We start from the raw sequence: 19446 nt of genomic DNA on the forward strand, positions 1-19446 counted from the left end.
GAGACTACTACTTCCCCTTCATCCAAGACAAGGATTGTCCCAATACCCAACCCCAGTTGCCATGATTGCTATGAGGTAGGCAAAACCAGCAGGCTGGAGACAATTTGCCTGGTGGACAAATTCCCACTCAGCCCCAAAATATGGCGGCCACTGTAGCCACAACAAGGTCATTAAACAGCAGCTTGAACCAAGGGAGAGTGGATGGGTAACCCAACAAGGAAAAACTGATAAAGGCTCCAGGTGCAGGCTGTTTAAATGGCCTGGGTGCGGACCTGAGGGAAGGCTTCCTGCTTTGACAGCTCTGCCAATCAGCCCAACCCATATCTGAGCCTGTGCCCCCATTTGACAATCCTGGGCGCAAGCTAGGATCTGGCATCTGATAGGCAGCATGGGCTTGCGTAGAGCTCCGACTGGTTGGACTTTCCCTGCATTATAATGCCAACATGCTGTATACACATAACCCCTTGCTCCATTCCCTGCTAAATGTTACAGAGCAGCATATTCTGCATAATACCTCCTGTGGGAAAATATCTGAGGTTGTTGATGTTGTTCTTAATTCATGAATTATCATCAGAAAGCAACAAACAACAAGATGAGGCAAACAAACAAAAAGAGTAAAAGAGTAAAAAGAGACAGGTTTATCTCCCTATGCAGTAGTGGTAGTGGTGGGATGGCCCAACACTCAAAACTGCCAGGTGGCAGCACATAACTGCCATCTGTAAACACATTTTTACACATGGCAACAGATTTCACCAAGCTTTTTCCTGTTGTGACTCAGTAGAACACCTAAGTAAATCACAGCTAAGTGGTCAATACAGTCATACCTCGGGTTAAAGTAGCTTCGGGATGAGTATTTTCGGGTTGCGTGCTGCGGTGACCCAGAAGTAATGGAGTAATGCATTACTTCTGGGTTTTGCCGCTCGCGCATGCGCAGACGGTCAAAATGATGTCACGTGCATGCGTGGAAGCGGTGAATCATGACCCACACACACGCAGATGCGTGGACGCAGGTTGTGCTTGCTTCAGGATGCAAACGGGGCTCCGGAACGGATCCTGTTCACATCCAGAGGTACCACTGTACAGGCCAAGACATCTTAAAATTCTATTACAGGAAGTATACACTATATTTTGAAGTTTGTTTTTTAATTATTTTTATTAGTTTTCCAAATTATTGCAAATCAAACCAAATTACTTTAATTTAATACCATTTCTTTTTAAAAAATCAGGTTTCCCGCTTGTGTTGCAAACATAAGTCAATCATTTCCTCCTGTTGCTGCATCCTCTCTTCTTTGTTGTCCACTTGTTCCTTCACTTGTTGTTAGTCCATTCTTACAGCTGACCATATTCTTCTCCTTACAAACAGACCTCTTATAAATATAAAATATGTAAATATAAAATCCATTTCACATCAAATACATTGATGTTTCAGACCTGGTGTCCTGGGAGAGTTAATTACTCTCTTCCTTCATTCAGTTCTTGCAGTGTTTATCTAGATGTTACAAGGTCACACTCCATTCCTTTCACTGTTCACCAGCTAGCGTACAGGCTGCGGGTATAAATAACTCACAGAGTACAAGTCCAGTCTCCACCATTAAAAGTCCCCTCTGGAGTTCTTCCTCGGTATAAATAATTCACAGAGTACAAGTCCAGTCTCCACCATTAAAAGTCCCCTCTGGAGTTCTTCCTCGGTACACAGCCAAAAACAGACTCCTTTCTCAAATTCAACCTCTCAACAGATCTTTCAGCAGCCGTTCATTCGACTTGCTCTGCAATGCTCCCTCACACTCCTGGTCCAATCCAAAGATAATTTTAAATAAAGTCCATACAACCTTGGTCAAGGGGGGAGGGCATAATAAAATCTTGTTACATTCCTTGTTGAGCATAAATCAAAAGCCTTCCGCCTCTTTCCATGGTGACAGACAGAATCACATCACCATGGCTATACACGTCTCTTTCATTTTGCAGGGGAAAACAAGGCGGAAAAATAGACCATTTGAAAACCATATGAAAGCACAGAGCAGCTTTTCCTCCTGCTTCCTTTTCCAGCTGTGTGAGGATTCTCACGCTTCAGGGGGAAAAGCAAACATTCAAATGCCTTCAAAGAACCAGACCCAGTCTTTCGGCAGCTGATTGATTGCAGCCCATTATCTTATGCTGTTCCAGGAGCCTCTTGATAAACGTCAATATTCCAGATTAAGGAGGAACCCAACACAAATCATGCCAGAAATGGAGGCTTGTCCATGGCAGGGACACACTCCCAGGTAGCACTTGTTCTGCCTTTCAAGTTGGCAGACATGGGCTTGAGCGGCACAATGGGTAGCAGTGAACTCCCCAGACACCACTGGGGAGCATTGCAAGAATTGATGTCTCATAAATCCTCTCTTCCCGCTGCCTGAACTTTCCTGCAGCCCCTGCAGGGCTATGAAGAACAACCACCATTGATCGTGGGCGTGGCCGGAAGCCTACATTATATTTTGAAGATTCGAAACAACCACATTTTCTTTAAGTGGCTAGGAAAAAGAGATTAACTGGAAGAACATGACATTGTTCCTAATTGCTTTCTGTGTTTTCTAAACATTTGTATTTATTTGGACAGAATGATTTCAGATGGTGGATGCTTTAAAAATGTATATGGGAAAACTGGTGTAAAGTGAAAAATTGGAAGTTTAGAAACTTTAAATATATGTTTCAGAATACAAGAAAGTTAAGAGATTCACTGGAAGATAATAAAGTAGAGATAAACTAGCATGTAAGTTGCTAAAGGTTTATACTGTATTTTTTTGTAAGGACATAAGATTTCATAGTGGTAATTAAAAACAGAAAAATTGCATTATTATTTCCTTAAAAGCATTGATGATTGTGCAAAAAAATGAGCAAAAACGTTGGAAATAAACTTCCATAATGCCAATTTCAGTTCCCTATTCCTTATGCTATAGATTAGGGGATTCATGACTGGTGGCAACATGCAATAAAACACAGAAAGTACAAGATCTATTGATGATAGAGACTTAGAAGTTGGCTTTAAATATACTGATGAACCAATGAGAAAATATAATGATATTACAACAAGGTGTGGCAAGCAAGTTGAGAAGGCTTTTTCCTTTCCCTGGGCAGAAGGAATTCTTAGAACTGCCCTGAAGATCTGAACATAAGAATACACTATTAGAGCAATATAAATGAAGGCCAGAGAAACAGCAACACAAGTATTCCAAAATGCAATGAGATATGATTCAGAGCAAGCAATTTTGATTAACTGTGGAATTTCACAGAAGAACTGATTGATGTTATTGGAACAAAACTCTATTGTGAATGTGCTAGCAGCGTATGATGCAGAATACAGAAGGCCAGCAGTCCATGCACCGATTGCCATTTGGATACATGCCTTTCTATTCATGACAGTCTCATAGTGCAGCGGGCAGCAGATGGCAATGTAGCGGTCATATGCCATAATTCCAAGGAGGTAAAAATGAGATCCAGAGAAAAGGACAAAGAAGAAAACCTGACAGATGCATCCATTGTAAGAAATGGTCTTGCTGTTCATCAGGGCATTTGCCATGGATTTGGGGACTGTGACAGATATGGAGCCAAAGTCTTGGAATGCCAGATTGGCTAGAAAGAAGTACATGGGTTTGTGAAGCTGAGCACTGTAAGAGATGACTGTGATGATGATGAGGTTTTCAGTGACAGCGATCAGATATATGATCAAAAGTATAATGAACTGAGTATCAGAGAATCCATGCAGAATGAATTCCTCCAATCCTGAAGACTGGTTGAACATTGTGTGAGTGTGTGGTACCTGCAAGGAGAAGACAAAGCCATTTTAGAAAGGAGGCGGAGAATGCTTTGATGCATGTTCCCCAATATGATCATGTGGATTGACTTAAGTAAGCAATAAACAATTGATTGTTTAATAAACAATTGTTCGGGGTTTTTTTTAGTTTTAAAGAAAATTAAATGGCATTAAATTGCAAAATAGTAAAGCAGACAATATGAAATATGGTGAAATGCTTTTTTCAAGGAACACTGATAAAATCATCAAAAATTAACATTTTTTATCTACAAAATATAACATTAAAACAGCAAGTCTGGGCATATTTCATCGAAATAAAATGGTTTTAAAAGCCATTTAAAATAGTCCACTGAGGGCTCTTGTCCAGAATTATGTCATTATGCAGGGAATTCCTAACTGCCCAGTGATCCTTGGACATAGAAACTTAATGTAATAAAGAACTGTAGGGGCTACCACAGTAAAAGTCAGTTTTTGTAAGTGTAGATTGAATATTATGTGTCACCTGTAACACGGCCAATTCTGCAGACTGAAATAGTTGAGTGGGCATGTATGGGTAAACAAATAACCAAGTTCTAAACCAGGGGTCAGCAAACTTTTTCAGCAGGGGGCCAGTCCACTGTCCCTCAGACCTTGTGGGGGGCTCGACTATATTTTGAAGGAAAAAAAAGAACGAATTCCTATGCCCCACAAATAACCTAGAGATGCATTTTAAATTAAAGGACACATTCTACTCATGTAAAAACACACTGATTCCCGGACCATCTGCAGGCCAGATTTAGAAGGCAACTGGGCCGGATCCAGCCCCTGGGCCTTAGTTTTCCTATCCAAGTTCTAAGCTGTAAAGGGCTTAACATACTATTTATAGCACCTTGAAATTCAAAGCTGCTGCCAAAATTTCACTAAATTGAACTTCAGATAATGAACCTGCAATCTACCTTTCAGGAGAAATATCTGAGAGGCTTGAAGAGAAACTAGGGGACCACTGACTTTATTTATCTACAAGAGCAGTACTGTCCCAGTTTTTTTGGTGTATGAATGTCTTGCTTTTGCTTAATCTAAGTGGAGGTCTGAAATTCTTACCCCCAAACCTGATACGAATCCACCACTGGTCCTTTCACTCCCAGAGGCAAGAATGAAAAGCAGGCATCAGTTCTCAAAATGATCCAAGTAACCCCAATGATCATCAATCTTTGTCCAAATCAGGTTTCTGAGATGCACAAGCAAAGTGGGACTTCATGGAAGAGGTGCCCCATTTTCTTCTTCCAGTGTGTGCATGTGTGCTTCTGCTCATTCTGCTTACAGGAAGCCTAGAATCATGCCTTCCCAAACCCGAATAAAAAGAATACAAAGCAGACATCAATTTCCAACATAATCCAAGTAACCCCGTCTGTCAACTTTAACCGTCTTTGTCCATGCCATGTTTCCAACATCCATAACCAAAGAGGGACTTACTCTGGCCTGTTCTCTTCTATGTGCAGGCAAGAATATTCTCTTTATTGAAGGAAATTGTATCATTCTTGGTGACATGGTGACTCTTCTGCACACCTAACCTTTGCAGACTCTGGACTAGAGAATCCATAAATAACTTGTGATAAAACTTTATTTTTATTATGTAGGTCACCAATAATGGAAAAGTATCCCAAGACTTACCATGCTGTTCAGGGGCAGATCTTGGGTAATTTTATCTGCTTCATTTTCATACCTGATTAAGATCTGTGGCATTTTCCTGGGCAGCCAATGTGATTTGCCCTTTCAATGTATCACATCCTTCTCTCTCCACAGCTGTCTGAGAGGTGATACTGTTCTCTGTACTGGCAGAAATGTAAAGGAGAAGCTGCAATGAATATTTATTTCCACCACTCCCAGGAGTCTAATCAAACTCAGAAGGAAACACTCACAGGTATTTGTGGTATATATGTGTATTTTACTGTTTACATATAGAAACATTCCATGGAGTATCAACTGATAAAAGGTCATTTCTGGCCAACCAATGCGATTTGCCATTTTCTCTGTGGATCACATCCTTCTTACTGTTCTCTGTATTGGCAGAAGTAAAAAAGAGATACTCCAGTTAATTTTACCCATATTTATTTCCTTCACTCCACATGAGTCAGGGGTTCCAACTTGAATAAGGTATTGTGGGGGCAAGGCACGTAAGCCCCACCATACATAATCAATCACATGATACAACATGCACACACCTTTTGAATGGCAGTGCCCATTAATTTTTGGGGCTCACATATTTTTTTCTTCTTAGCTCCTGTGACATGAGTCCTATGACATGAGTCAACAGTTGTATGCAGCAGCAGCAAAAAAGCTAATATTATTCAAGGCTGCAACAGCTTTTTGTCTACTGGGAAGGAAGCATATTCCCGTCCACCTCTGCTTTAAAAATCACTTCAACAAGTCTGAAAATTTTTCAGATATCCCATATTCTGTGTTCTATTACCATCTGGACTCATAACCTTTTGTAGGGTAGAAAACAGCTATTGATCACCTGTGTAGAGTAATCAATAAAATAATTTTTATTTTTATTTTTTAAAAATAATTATTATTGATTTTCTTTCCTCATAACAAATATCCAATATCCTTACTAAACATTCATTTTCCGATTTCCCCCCTCCCTATTGACTTCCCTCAACTTCCATTTCTGGTTTGTTGCATCAAATGATACATTCTGCTGTTTATATATACTGTATTTTTCTCCCTATAGGACGCACTTTTCCCCCTCCAAAAATGAAGGGGAAATGTATGTGCATCCTATGGGGCGAATGCAGGCTTTCACTGAAGCCTGGAGAGTGAGAGGGGTCGGTGCGCACTGACGCCTCTCCCTCTCCAGGCTTCAGGAAGCTATCCGCAAGCCTTGGGAGCCCACGGGAGTTCCCCCCGGGCTCCCCCGGTTTGCGCAGAGCTGCCTGCACCCCGAAGCCTGGCGCACTGAGCAGTCATGCCGGGGCTTCGGGTAGCTCTCCACAAGGTGCGGGAGGGCTCCCCCAGCTTGCGCAGAGCTGCCTCTTATCCCGAAGCCCGGCGCACTGAGCAGTCACGCCGGGGCTTCGGGTAGCTCTCCGCAAGGCGCGGGAGCCCGACACTGGGCTCCCGCGGCTTGCGGAGAGTTGCCTGTTCTGGGGGCTGGGGTCAGGGGAAGCTCGGGCTTCCCCCGCCCCAGCCCCGCACCTGGGGAGAAAATAATTTTCCCCCTTTAGTTCCCCCCCCAAAAAAACTAGGTGCGCCTTATGGGATGGTGCGTCCTATAGGGCAAAAAATACAGTAATACTATATTATCACATTGTTATACTTCTTGTTCTCTGTAAATAAATTTGTAAATGTTTATTTAAATCCTGCCAATGGGTCCATTTTTTGTTTTGTTTCTGCAAATATACTGCAAAAGGTTCCCATTCTTTTTCAAAATCACTACTGTATTGTCCTTTTCACACAGTTTGTCCGTTAACTTTGCTAACTCTGCATAGTTCATCAATTCTCTTGCCATTGTTCTTTTGATGGTACTTCTCCAGTCTTCCAATTTTGGGCTATTAAAATTCTAGCCGCTGTTGTAGCATACATAAATAGTGTCCATTTTTCTTTCGGCAACTCTTGTCCTAAAATACCTAACAAAAATGCTTCTTGTTTTTTAACAAACATTATTTTAAACATTTGTTTCCCAGTTCTTTATATATAATTTCCCAATTTTTTTAAATGACGAGTAATCAATAAAAGAATTGGCTGGATCTCTAGATCCAAAGGATGGGGCACTGCCAGAGTGAGTGTGTCCATCACAAGAGTGACATGGATGGGTGGTTGGGTGGGTGGAAGGGATGCGGTGGCTCGGGTACCATGCAGGCCTGATTCCCACAAGCAAGACACATGCATCACTGGCTGAATGTGATTGTCCTCAGACAGATGTGAGTTAGTGGAGATGGCCCCATGTGGAGTAACCACTCAGCAGATCAAATTTTGGTGTAGAATTGGTGGACAGTACTAGAGAAGGGAATATCTGCTTTAGCCTGGAAAGGCAAGAATGAGAATACTTTTTATTAACTCTGTGAGGGCACATTCACTCAAGTTCTATGCTTGATCACCTCCTGCATCTCACCACAGAAAACAGCAATTTGGCAGGGCTGCTTTTACGAGGCCAACACCAACACACATCACTATACATATACACACTATTTACAGATGTTACAAGTAGTCTTTGCTCTCTGATCCCAGAGAGGGTTCTTTGCTGCAAAGTCCTTGCTGTGTTAAAAGTCTACAGCCAAGTCCTTAGGTTCAGTTGCTTGCACAGTCCTGCAACTTCTCTGAGTTCTCTGAGTTCTGAAATTTGGCAATTTCTCAACTTCTTCCTCAGACAATCTCTTCAAAAAGTCTTCTTTCAGATCCACCGTTCCAACATATTGCAGGAATTGTTGAAGGCTGTCTCCTACCACAAGCCACACCTGAGCCCTTTTATACATAAAGTTTCTTCCCAAATTTGTTCATTAATACAGATAACAGTACCACAAGATGTATGTAGGTGCATTGTGGGGAATGAATGATCTCTGCTAGTTCATAGAGAATTAACCTATTAACTGCATTCCTTAACAAACATATTGGCAGTATCCGTCTTACTTTGGGTGCAATACCAGCACTATTTGCTGATCTGCCTCAGATAGCAAGCTGTTTTGGACTGAGCCTGATTAGAAAAAATATGTATTTGCAATAGTTTCTAATTAGCAGGTGCATATTTAAAAAAAGAGAAAAATAATTTGCTTGCAGAAATAAGTATTTCAGATCACAGCCAGTTTCACACATTCTCTTTGAACGACATGAAGAAAGATGGTCAGACAGCTTTTCTCACACAGTTGGCTGGAGTGTGGTGCTGATAATGCCAAGGTTTCAGGTTCAATCCCTGTATGGAACAGCTGAATATTCCTCCATGGCAGGGGTTGGACTAGATGATCCTCTGGGTCCCTTCCAACTCTACAATTCTATGAGCTACATATGGGATGTACACAGGCCACAATATTTGCCATTTCACTGTGTGTTTTGTTTTTTGTTTTGTTTTGTTTTCAAACTGTTTCTGAGTTACCCTGAACTCTCTCCACATTGATCTGTGTATTGAGTTCCAAGCCACTCTGTTTAAAATGAATCTGTGTGTTCTCCATTCAATATAATGGGAAATTGAAAAATTCATATAGACTTTTCCCTGGATGAATTTTACAAACACAGCAGCCTGTTCAGAGTGGATTAAGGCCACCAGATTGCCAACACTTTGGTCCAAAAGCTTTTTGTGCAGAAACTAAAAGGGATTCACTTTGCTTCATAATTTATGTTAGTTTCACCTAGAATGCTAACAGCTGGGTTCTGAAGAGCTATGGACTGCTAAAGCAGAGCACTTTAAAATCTGAGTGCAACAGCAAAGTCCCTAGTAATAACTAAACATGTAACAATAACAAACAGGTGGCAGCAGATAGCAACAGTCAGAGAACCAACAGCAACCAAAAAGCCACAGCTAAGTCATCAAGACAGAAAGATACATCTTAAACCTTAATTTTCAAAGCAAAGTGCTATTCCTTATTAATTAATTTCACGAGGGACACACATCCCTCAAGGAGCTAAGCAAAATTATTGTGGATACAAACATTCCCCAAAGGGATTCATTAGAAGAACGTGAAATAGTTTCTAATTAGGAAGTGTGTTTTCTAACTGTTTGCATCTTTGTCAGAAGAAACAATGACTAAAAATAATGTCCAGTTTCAGACACATTTTTAAAACTTAAGTGGGCAAAACCCAGAAATGTTTGGTTTTATTTAAAAAGTATTTATTCTATAATAGTTTAAATAAAATATTAAGTAAATGTCAAGTCCCCCGCCCCTACAATCCAGGAAAGGGGATCTGGATGGTGGGCCAGACATGCTATCTCCCTCTCCCATCATGCTCCAAGTCTTACAGGTGGAAGGTGGACAGAGCTTCTCATCTGTCAAACATCTTCTCATCTGTCCAATCTCAATGGCATCCGATGACCCTTTTTTGCCTGCAAGGGTCTTGCAGACTCCCTTTTCAACATGGTAATAATAATAATAATAATAATAATAATAATAATAATAATAATAATAATAATAATTTATTATTTATACCCCGCCCATCTGGCTGGGCTTCCCCAGCCACTCTGGGCGGCTTACAAAAGAATATTAAAATACTATAATACATCAAACATTAAAAGCTTCCCGAAACAGGGCTGCCTTCAGATGTCTTCTAAAAGCCTGGTATTTGTTGTTCTCTTTGACATCTGGTGGGAGGGTGTTCCACAGGGAAGGCGCCACTACCGAGAAGGCCCTCTGCCTGGTTCCCTGTAACTTGGCTTCTCGCAGTGAGGGAACTGCCAGAAGGCCCTCGGTGCTGGACCTCAGTGTTCGGGTAGAACGATGGGGGGGGGAGACGCTCCTTCAGATATACTGGACCAGGCCGTTTAGGGCCTTAAAGGTCAGCACCAACACTTTGAATTGTGCTCGGAAACGTACTGGGAGCCAATGTAGGTCTTTCAAGACCGGTGTTATGCGGTCTCTGCGGCCGCTCCCAGTCACCAGTCTAGCTGCCGCATTCTGGATTAGTTGTAGTTTCCGGGTCACCTTCAAAGGTAGCCCCACGTAGAGCGCATTGCAGTAATCCAAGTGGGAGATAACCAGAGCATGCACCACTCTGGCGAGGCAGTCCGCAGGCAGATAGGGTCTCAGCCTGCGTACCAGATGGAGCTGGTAAACAGCTGCCCTGGATACAGATTTGACCTGTGCCTCCATGGACAGCTGTGAGTCCAAAATGACTCCCAGGCTGCGCACCTGGTCCTTCAGGGGCACAGTTACCCCATTCAGGACCAGGGAATCCTCCACACCTGCCCGCCTCCTGTCCCCCAAAAACAGTACTTCTGTCTTGTCAGGATTCAACCTCAATCTGTTAGCTGCCATCCAACCTCCAACCGCCTCCAGGCACTCACACAGGACCTTCACTGCCTTCACTGGTTCTGATTTGAAAGAGAGGTAGAGCTGGGTATCATCCGCATACTGATGAACACCCAGCCCAAATCCCCTGATGATCTCTCCCAGCGGCTTCATGTAGATGTTGAAAAGCATGGGGGAGAGGACAGAACCCTGAGGCACCCCACAAGTGAGGGCCCAGGGGTCTGAACACTCATCCCCCCCACCACTTTCTGAACACGGCCCAGGAGGAAGGAGCGGAACCACTGTATAACAGTGCCCCCAGCTCCCAGCCCCTCAAGACGGTCCAGAAGGATGTTATGGTCAATGGTATCAAACGCCGCTGAGAGATCCAGCAGAACTAGGAAACAGCTCTCACCTTTGTCCCTAGCCCGCCGGAGATCATCAACCAGTGCGACCAAGGCAGTTTCAGTCCCATGATGAGGCCTGAATCCCGCCTGGAAGGGATCCAAATGGTCCGCTTCTTCCAGGCGTGCCTGGAGTTGTTCAGCAACCACTCGCTCAATCACCTTGCCCAAGAATGGAAGATTTGAGACTGGGCGATAGTTGGCTATCGTGGCCGCATCTAAAGATGGTTTTTTAAGAAGCGGTTTAATAACCGCCTCTTTCAGCGGGTCTGGGAAGGCTCCCTCACGGAGGGAAGCATTCACCACCCCACGAAGCCCATCGCCCTGTCCTTCCCGGCTAGCTTTTACAAGCCAGGATGGGTAAGGATCAAGGAGACAAGTGGTTGGTTTCACTCGTCCAAGCAGCCTGTCCACATCCTCGGGGATAACAGATTGGAATTGATCCCACACAACTTGACTAGACAGGACTCTAGCACTCTCCTGCCCCGGCCCTGCTCCCACGGTGGAGTCTACCTCTTCTCGAATCTGAGCGACTTTATCTGCAAAAAACTTTGCAAAGTCATTGCAGGAGATCATATTGCCCCTACTGGGCCCTGATGGAGCAGGTGTTTCCGCTAAATTGCGAACCACCTGAAAGAGTCTCCTGCTGCTGTTTTCCGCAGATGCAATAGAGGCGGTGAAGAAAGTCTTCTTCGCCGTCACTATCGCCACTTGGTAGGCTCGACATTGAGCTCTAACCCGTGTCCGGTCAGATTCAGAATGGGTTATCCGCCACCAGCGCTCTAGCCGTCTCAACGATTGTTTCATTGCCCTCAGATCCGTGGAAAACCACGGGGCTGTCCGGGCTCCATGCAATCGGAGAGGGCGCTTTGGAGCCAAACAGTCAATAGCCCTGGTTAACTCCACATTCCAGCGGGCCACCAGGGAATCAGCTGAAAGGCCATCAACATGGGATAAAACATCCCCTACCACTCTCTGGAAACCATTTGGATCCATTAAGTGGCGGGGGCAGACCATCTGAATCGGTCCCGCCTCCCTGCAGAGGGGAAGGGTCGCGGAGAAGTCCAGTTGCATCAGGAAGTGATCTGACCATGGCACTTCTTTGGTTTCGCTTTTACTTAGTGTCAGATCACCAACATCAATAGAGGTGAACACCAGGTCTAAGGCATGCCCGTGGCTATGAGTTGGGCCAGACTCATTCAGGGACAGCCCCATGGAGGCCATGCTTTCCACGAAGTCCCGAGCGGCCCCTTGTAAGGTTGTGTCGGCATGGATGTTAAAATCCCCTAGGACAACCAAACTAGGTGTCTCCAGGAGGACATCCGCCACGACCTGAAGCAGCTCGGGCAGGGAATCCTTGGTGCAGCGGGGAGGTCGGTACACCAATAGGAATCCTGTACTGCCCCTATTGCCCAACTTCCAGAACATGCACTCAGAGAACTGGGTCTTTCCAATAGGACGCCTGGTGCAAACTAATGACTTCCTAAAAATCACTGCAAATCTTGCACAACAACTTGAAATGGGCTTTTGATTATCTGGCAGCATTACCTTTCATAATGCTTTGCAGGCACCCTTGAAAACCCCCTTGTGGCTGAGCAAGATTTCTACCCCATAAGTCATATCTGAGGTTAGATATAGGTTAGGTGCGTGTGCCTTTGCCAAAATGGGATCAAATAAGGAGGCTTGCTGAGTAATAGCTGGGTAAGAATTTGGGGAAAAGACTAGCCATCAAATTCCAGAATGCCATTTTCAGTTCCTTATTCTTAATGATCAATAGGTTCATTACTGGTGGAAACATGCAATAGGGCACAGAAATCATGAGAGCCATTTTTTATAAAGACCCAGATGTGGGCTAGGCAAATGAACCACTTATGAAATATAAGTATATTACAATAAGGTGTCACAAGCAATTTTCAATGGCATTTTGCTTTCTCTGGGCAGAATGGATTCATAAAATGACCTGTAAAATCTAAACAGAAGGAAAAATGATTAGAACAAGAACATTCCACAGACCCAACAATTCAGACAACACATAATAATAACTGTGGAATTCCATAGACTATTATTGACACAGAACTTTTTTCAGACAATTTCCCATGTATGCTGGGGAATAGAGCTCTGCAGTCCACACACTGATTGTGCTCACCTATGTGCAGAAGGAATTCTTTGAACTATCCTTAAGATCTGGACATAAGAGCAACTATTAAAGAAGGAGGACAAACCTAGACAGCATCTTAAAAAGCAGAGACATCACCTTGCCGACAAAGGTTTGTATAGTTAAAGCTATGGTGTTCCCAATAGTGATGTATGGAAGTGAGAGCTGGACCATAAAGAAGGCTGATCACTGAAAAATTGATGCTTTTGAATTATGGTGCGGGAGGAGTCTCTTGACAGTCCCATGGACTGCAAAAAGACCAAACCTATCCATTCTGAAGGAAATCAGCCCTGAGTGCTCACTGGAAAGACAGATCATGAAGCTGAGGCTCCAATACTTTGGCCACCTCATGAGAAGAGAAGACTCCCTGGAAAAGACCCTGATGTTGGGAAAGATGGAGGGCACAAGGAGAAGGGGACGACAGAGGACGAGGTGGTTGGACAGTGTTCTCAAAGCTAGCAGCATGAGTTTGACCAAACTGCGGGAGGCAGTGGAAGACAGGAGTGCCTGGCGTGCTCTGATCCATGGGGTCACAAAGAGTCAGACATGACTAAACGACTAAACAATAACAACAATTAAAGAAGAGTTAGTAAGGGCCATGGTTTGTAGATTAATTCATTATATTTGTTCTTTTTACATCTCTGATTGTTCTGTTGGTTTCTAGCGATCCAATGGGATTTGTCATTTTCTCCATTTATGACATGTTCCTCTCTCCACATTTGTTTGGGACGTCGTCACATTTATTCTTCTTTCCATTGGCTGAAGTGATTTGGACTGAATCCCTATATAGTTCTTTCACCTCCACAAATTTAATCAAGTGAAACAATTTCTAAGAAAGAAGTCTGAAGATTTACTTGCAAGATTTCAGACAAGTGACAAGTTCCAAAATCTTTTTATATGTAGAGGAGAAATAGTGTCCAGCTTAATAATAATAATAATAATAATAATAATAATAATAATAATAATAATAATAATTACAATTTTAGAAACATTTCAATAAAATTGAGGGAACTTTGCGGTTACTAAGACCTGTCCACTAGTCAATGACAACTGGGTAAGAACTGAGTGGAAAGATTGGCAGTCAACTTCCAGAATGCCATTTTTAGTTCCTTATTCCTAAAGCAATAGATTAATGGGTTCATAAGAGGTGGCAACACACAATAGAACAATGAAGCTACAAGATCCATGGTTGATAGGGACCTTGATGTTGGCTTTAGATAGGCAAAAGAACCACTTATAAAATATAAGGATATTACAACAAGGTGTGGCAAGCAAGTTGAGAAGGCTTTTTTTCTTCCCCTCAGCAGAAGGAATTTTTAAAACCACCCTGAAAATCTGAACATAAGAAAAAATTATTAATGTAAGGTAAATAAAAGCCACAAAAGTTCCAATCCAGACAGCCAAAAATGCAATGATATATGAGTCAGAGCAAGCAATTTTGAACAGCTGTGGAATTTCACAGAAGAATTGATTGATATCATTGGTACAGAACTCTATTGTGAATGTACTTCCAGTGTATATTGTGGAATAAAGAAGCCCGATGCTCCATACACTGATTGCCATTTGGATGCATGCTGTCCCATTCATCACAGTCTCGTATTGCAGTGGATTACAGATGGCAACATAGCGATCATACGCCATGATGCCAAGGAGGAAGATGTGAGATGCAGTGAAAAAGACAAGGAAGAAAACTTGACAGATGCATCCATTGTAAGAAATGGTATTGGTCTTCATCAGGGAATTTGCCATGGATTTGGGAACTGTGACAGATATGGAACCAAGGTCTTGTAATGCCAGATTGGAGAGAAAGAAGTACATGGGTTTGTGAAGGTGATGACTGGAAATGGTGACTGTGATGATAAAAAGGTTTTCAATGGCGGCCATCAAATAAATGGCTAGGAAAGTAGTGAAATGAAATGTCTGCAACTTCTGATCATCAGAGAATGCATGCAGAACAAATTCAGTCACTCTTGATGATTGGTTATGCATTGTCTGCTTCTTCAGTGGCTGTGAAAAGAAGACATATCCATTTTAGAAAAAGAGAAGATGGAAAACGTGCTGATGGAAACATGCCCAAATGCTCAAGTGGATTGAATTAGGATATTAGGTTCTTGCTGAGAATTTAGTGCCTTAGAGAAGAAGGAAGTCCCCTGCATGGTCAAGAAACTATCATTAGACCTGGGGATACCTATTTTGCAGTTCTTGCCCAGAAATTAGCTAGGTGGGTGCGAGCATTGCAGAGTGAACTAGATCCTAAGTGGCTGTTCTTTCTGCGCTATTCCCAACAGAGGCAGTGCTTTCTTATACAAGTTGGTAGTTGATGCATGCCTATGGAAAACTCTCCTCTAGCAGAATTCAGAATGAAATTATGTTTTCCCTTCCAAACAAATTATTTGTGGAATTTTAAGATATGCTACACAAGTTTTGAAAAGGTTGCCAACATTTCTCACTACAGCACTACTCTGTGTTGACAGAGCTATGATTTGGTTGTCACATCTGACTGTAGAGCACTGTTCTAAAACAATTCATTCTCAGAATGAAAAGCAGAGTTGAACACGACTGTAATTCATGTATCGCTTTCCTTGCAGCTAGGTAATTTAATATTTTATTCAATGTTCTTATGAGGTGCAGCTCTTTAGATGGTAAATGTATAATATATCACCCAAAAGTGATGCATTCAGCACCACTTGGTTTGAAGGCCCTTTTGTTCATTCTTCTGCATAGAAGCCTGAAGTTTTGTCTCAAAGTCCTACGCTGATGGCACCACTGCCACTTTTTAATTCCAGAAGCAACAACATCAGATCCCATCCCATCAGATCCCATCACAATCCAACTAAACCCTGTGAGCCTGATCAGTCTATTCCTTGTAGTTCTGACATGGACAAAGAAGAATTGCTGAATTGCTGCCACTGTCCTGTTTTCTTCAATGTTTTTTAAGAAATGAGTGTGCACTGGTAGAAATATTTTCTTTATCAAAGCCCCAGTTTAGATGGTGGCTTTATGCACACCTAACCCCTGAATATATTTCTTCAGAGTATCCAAAGTATAATGAACTTCTGATACAATCAATCAAATTGGTAAAACAAATAAGGTAACTGAAAATACCACATGAACTTACCTAGCTGTGCATGGGTAGATTCTGGGTTACCTAATCTTACTTTATTTCTCTCTCTCCATCATTGATCATGCAGTTCATTGGTGTAGCCATCCACCAAATGCGAGCTGCTATTTCCTCCATTTATCATGTTTTTCTCACTCTATCTGTTTCAAAGATGATCTGTCTAATTGCTCTTTGCATTGACAGAAATGAAAGAGACATGGCAATGAAGTTTATATTTGGTTCATTCACTCCCATGGGTCTAATCAAGCATTGAAATAAATATTAAGTAGTGATTATGTGTGTTCTGTTGGTCATATATTAATTGGCAGATGTTGAAAGACAATGTGGCAAAGAACTTTATCAATATTTGCCTCTTATAGTTCTTCAGGAGCTTCGCTCCCAAGAGGCAACTCAAGCTGAGAAGAGAAGATTCTGTAGGGGTGGGGGTAGTACGTGTACGTGTATTTTACTGTTTGATTTCCATATGATATATGGTTATAGAAGTCCGAAGCATGCAGCTTCATTTCAGATACCACATGAATGGCTGTTGAGTGAATATTCACTTAGTCAGTGGTTTTCAACCAGTGTGCCATGGCATCTTGGGGTGCCTTGAATTATAGTCAGGGGAGCCACAGGCAACACTGGCCTCTGTCCCTCTTTCCTTTCCTCCCTCCTCTGATGCCCTCTCGCATCTCTGCCTCCAAAAGGCTTGCACAGCTGTTTGTTGCAGCAATCTTGACAACAAGCTCTGTGGGCAAATTGTGCCTCTGGGGCTGGCCAGGGGTGCTGGTTGCCAGGAGCTGATGTGGCCCCAGAATAAGCAAGCAAGAGGGTGAGGGAGCCCAGCCAGCCAGTCTGCCAGCCCTTGCTGTTGGGAATGGACAAACCCCTGTGGGACAGTGTGAGGAGGCACCTCTCTTTGGGGCAGCTCAGAGACCAGGGGTGGCAGCAGTGGCTGCCCAGAGGACTCCCAAGGAGAGGGGAGAGGAGGCTGAGGGAACACTCCACAATGGAGGGTGTTCAAGAAAGGGTGAGAGGCTGCCAGCTCTGCAGGCAAGGGGTGACATACCTGGGCTTCTGAGTCCCACAGGGGTGTTGCAGAAAGAATGTATTGGTCAAGGGAGCCATGGACTCAAAAAGGTTGAAAACCACTGACTTATGTCACTTGATTGTAATGGCTTGAAGTTTTTGTAAACTGACTCAATTCAAAGGATTATCCTTATTCAATTTAATAGTGTGCCTAAAAAGAGCCATAGCTACACTTTTAGAGGTGCAGCAGCTTTGAGGGACGGCCAGTGCCACCCTTTCCACTGACGATGCAGTGCTGGGCACCAGGGTCTGATCCCTGCTGGAGTGTGAGTCTCTGAAATCCTGCTCTGCATCAGCCTGCTGAATTGGCCAATGGCAAGCTGGCCTGGAGGGCTGGGGCTTGAGGGAACCATCAGGCTTCTTTCAGGTCTGCTCCCAGGGGATTTGAAACAGCCCATGCCAGCCCCTGATGACCAGCACTTCTTCGTCAGATGAACCCACCCACCCACCCACTCCAGTAATTTTTGCATTTACTCATTGAATTGACCTTGCTATTGCTGCGTTGGTTGCCATATTTGTGGGGCTGGGTAGGAATTTGCCTATCAGGCAAATTGGCCATGACCTGGAGGTTTTGTCTACCCGGTAGCAATCATCACAACTTTGGTGGTTTAAGCATTGGGTAACATTAGCCTTTACAGGGACACAGGTGGCGCTGTGGGTTAAACCACAGAGCCTAGGACTTGCCGATCAGAAGGTCGACGGTTCGAATCCCCGCGACGGTGTGAGCTCCCGTTGCTCGGTCCCTGCTCCTGCCAACCTAGCAGTTCGAAAGCACGTCAAAGTGTAAGTAGATAAATAGGTACCGCTCCAGCGGGAAGGCAAACGGTGTTTCCGTGCACTGCTCTGGTTCGCCAGAAGCGGCTTAGTCATGCTGGCCACATGACCAGGAAGCTGTATGCTGGCTCCCTCAGCCAATAAAATGAGATGAGCGTGGCAACCCCAGAGTTGGTCACGACTGGACCTAATGGTCAGGGGTCCCTTTACCTTTACTAACATTAGCTTTTGTGTATGTGTGTGGGGTTGTACCCTCACATTTCTTTCCAGAAGTAGGATATCACTTTAAAGGGATCTGTGATGGAGTTGCTTCTGTCCACTTGCCCAGTTGGGGGGCTTGGCCCTCAGCACTTCTAGAAGCTATGACCCCTGTGGGAATTCTTGCTGTTGGGTTGTCCCTGATGTCATTTCTGGAAGGCAGCCTGGAAATAAATGCTCACCCAATGCCTATGCCAAACCACTTCATCAGTAGTCAATAAATTTGTGGCCTGATTTGATCCCATTCAGCTGGGTGGTCTGCTTTATTGGTGGCTCACCTGAGCGGAGGAGGGGAGGAAGTGCGTGGCCTGGGCCTGCAATTTGATTTGTTCTGTTTTGTACTTGCTGCTGAAAGAAAGGGTTTCATATATTTATAAAATATATACATTGGATAAGATTACAAATTTTGTGATAGTTAACAACACTATTAACGCTTCCTTTGAAATCTCTTAGGTAGTTAGTCTGAAGAGGAAACACTTCAAATTTACTAAAGATTTCGAATTAGGCAGATTCTAATCTGTAATGTCTAATAAAATCTTTATTCAAAAGGCCTAATTAAGGGAGGGGAGGAAAGGATAGGATAGGAAGCCTTCCCATTTTGAATGTATTCATCTGAGGTAGAGGTTCTTCAAAGAGATGCACAAAACTGATTTGGAAACTAAACTCAAAGATTTCCCAAGAGTCTAATTAGGATATGAGTATTTGCTGCTTTCCCACTCTTCTTAAGCAATTATAACTCAAATAAAGAACTTTGAACATTCAGGCGCAAGTGAACCTTTCTCACTGTAGCTGATCCATGAGCATGACTGAAGTAGCTTCATCTCAATATTTAAAGCAACTGGTTTTGAAGGCCAGAAGTTAAACTTCAAAGATTTCTAGCAAATTGAAATTCAGGTGAGCAATACTTTCCCATGTTCTTCAGCAATGGCAGAGGAGACGGCTATCATTTTCTGAAAATCTTT

The 19446-nt window shown here is 43.2% G+C and overlaps 2 protein-coding genes across 2 annotated transcripts in view; both read right to left on the minus strand.

The window, feature by feature from the left end:
• LOC308571672 (olfactory receptor 2AP1-like) overlaps window positions 1-19446 on the minus strand; it is a gene marked incomplete at both ends in the record, with an annotated part of 295033 nt that overhangs the window by 136383 nt on the left and 139204 nt on the right. The gene's annotated exons all lie outside the window — the stretch shown is intronic.
• Window positions 1722-16618, minus strand: LOC308570632 (olfactory receptor 14A16-like; the record flags this gene model as incomplete). Its single annotated transcript, XM_081165547.1, has 4 exons — window positions 1722-1787; window positions 3032-3499; window positions 14956-15270; window positions 16520-16618. 4 exons carry the CDS (start codon window positions 16616-16618, stop codon window positions 1722-1724), a joined length of 948 nt encoding a protein of 315 aa, XP_081021673.1.

The sequence above is a fragment of the Podarcis bocagei genome, assembly GCF_964188305.1.
Source record: "Podarcis bocagei genome assembly, chromosome: 13".
Classification (NCBI taxonomy): Eukaryota; Metazoa; Chordata; class Lepidosauria; order Squamata; family Lacertidae; genus Podarcis; species Podarcis bocagei.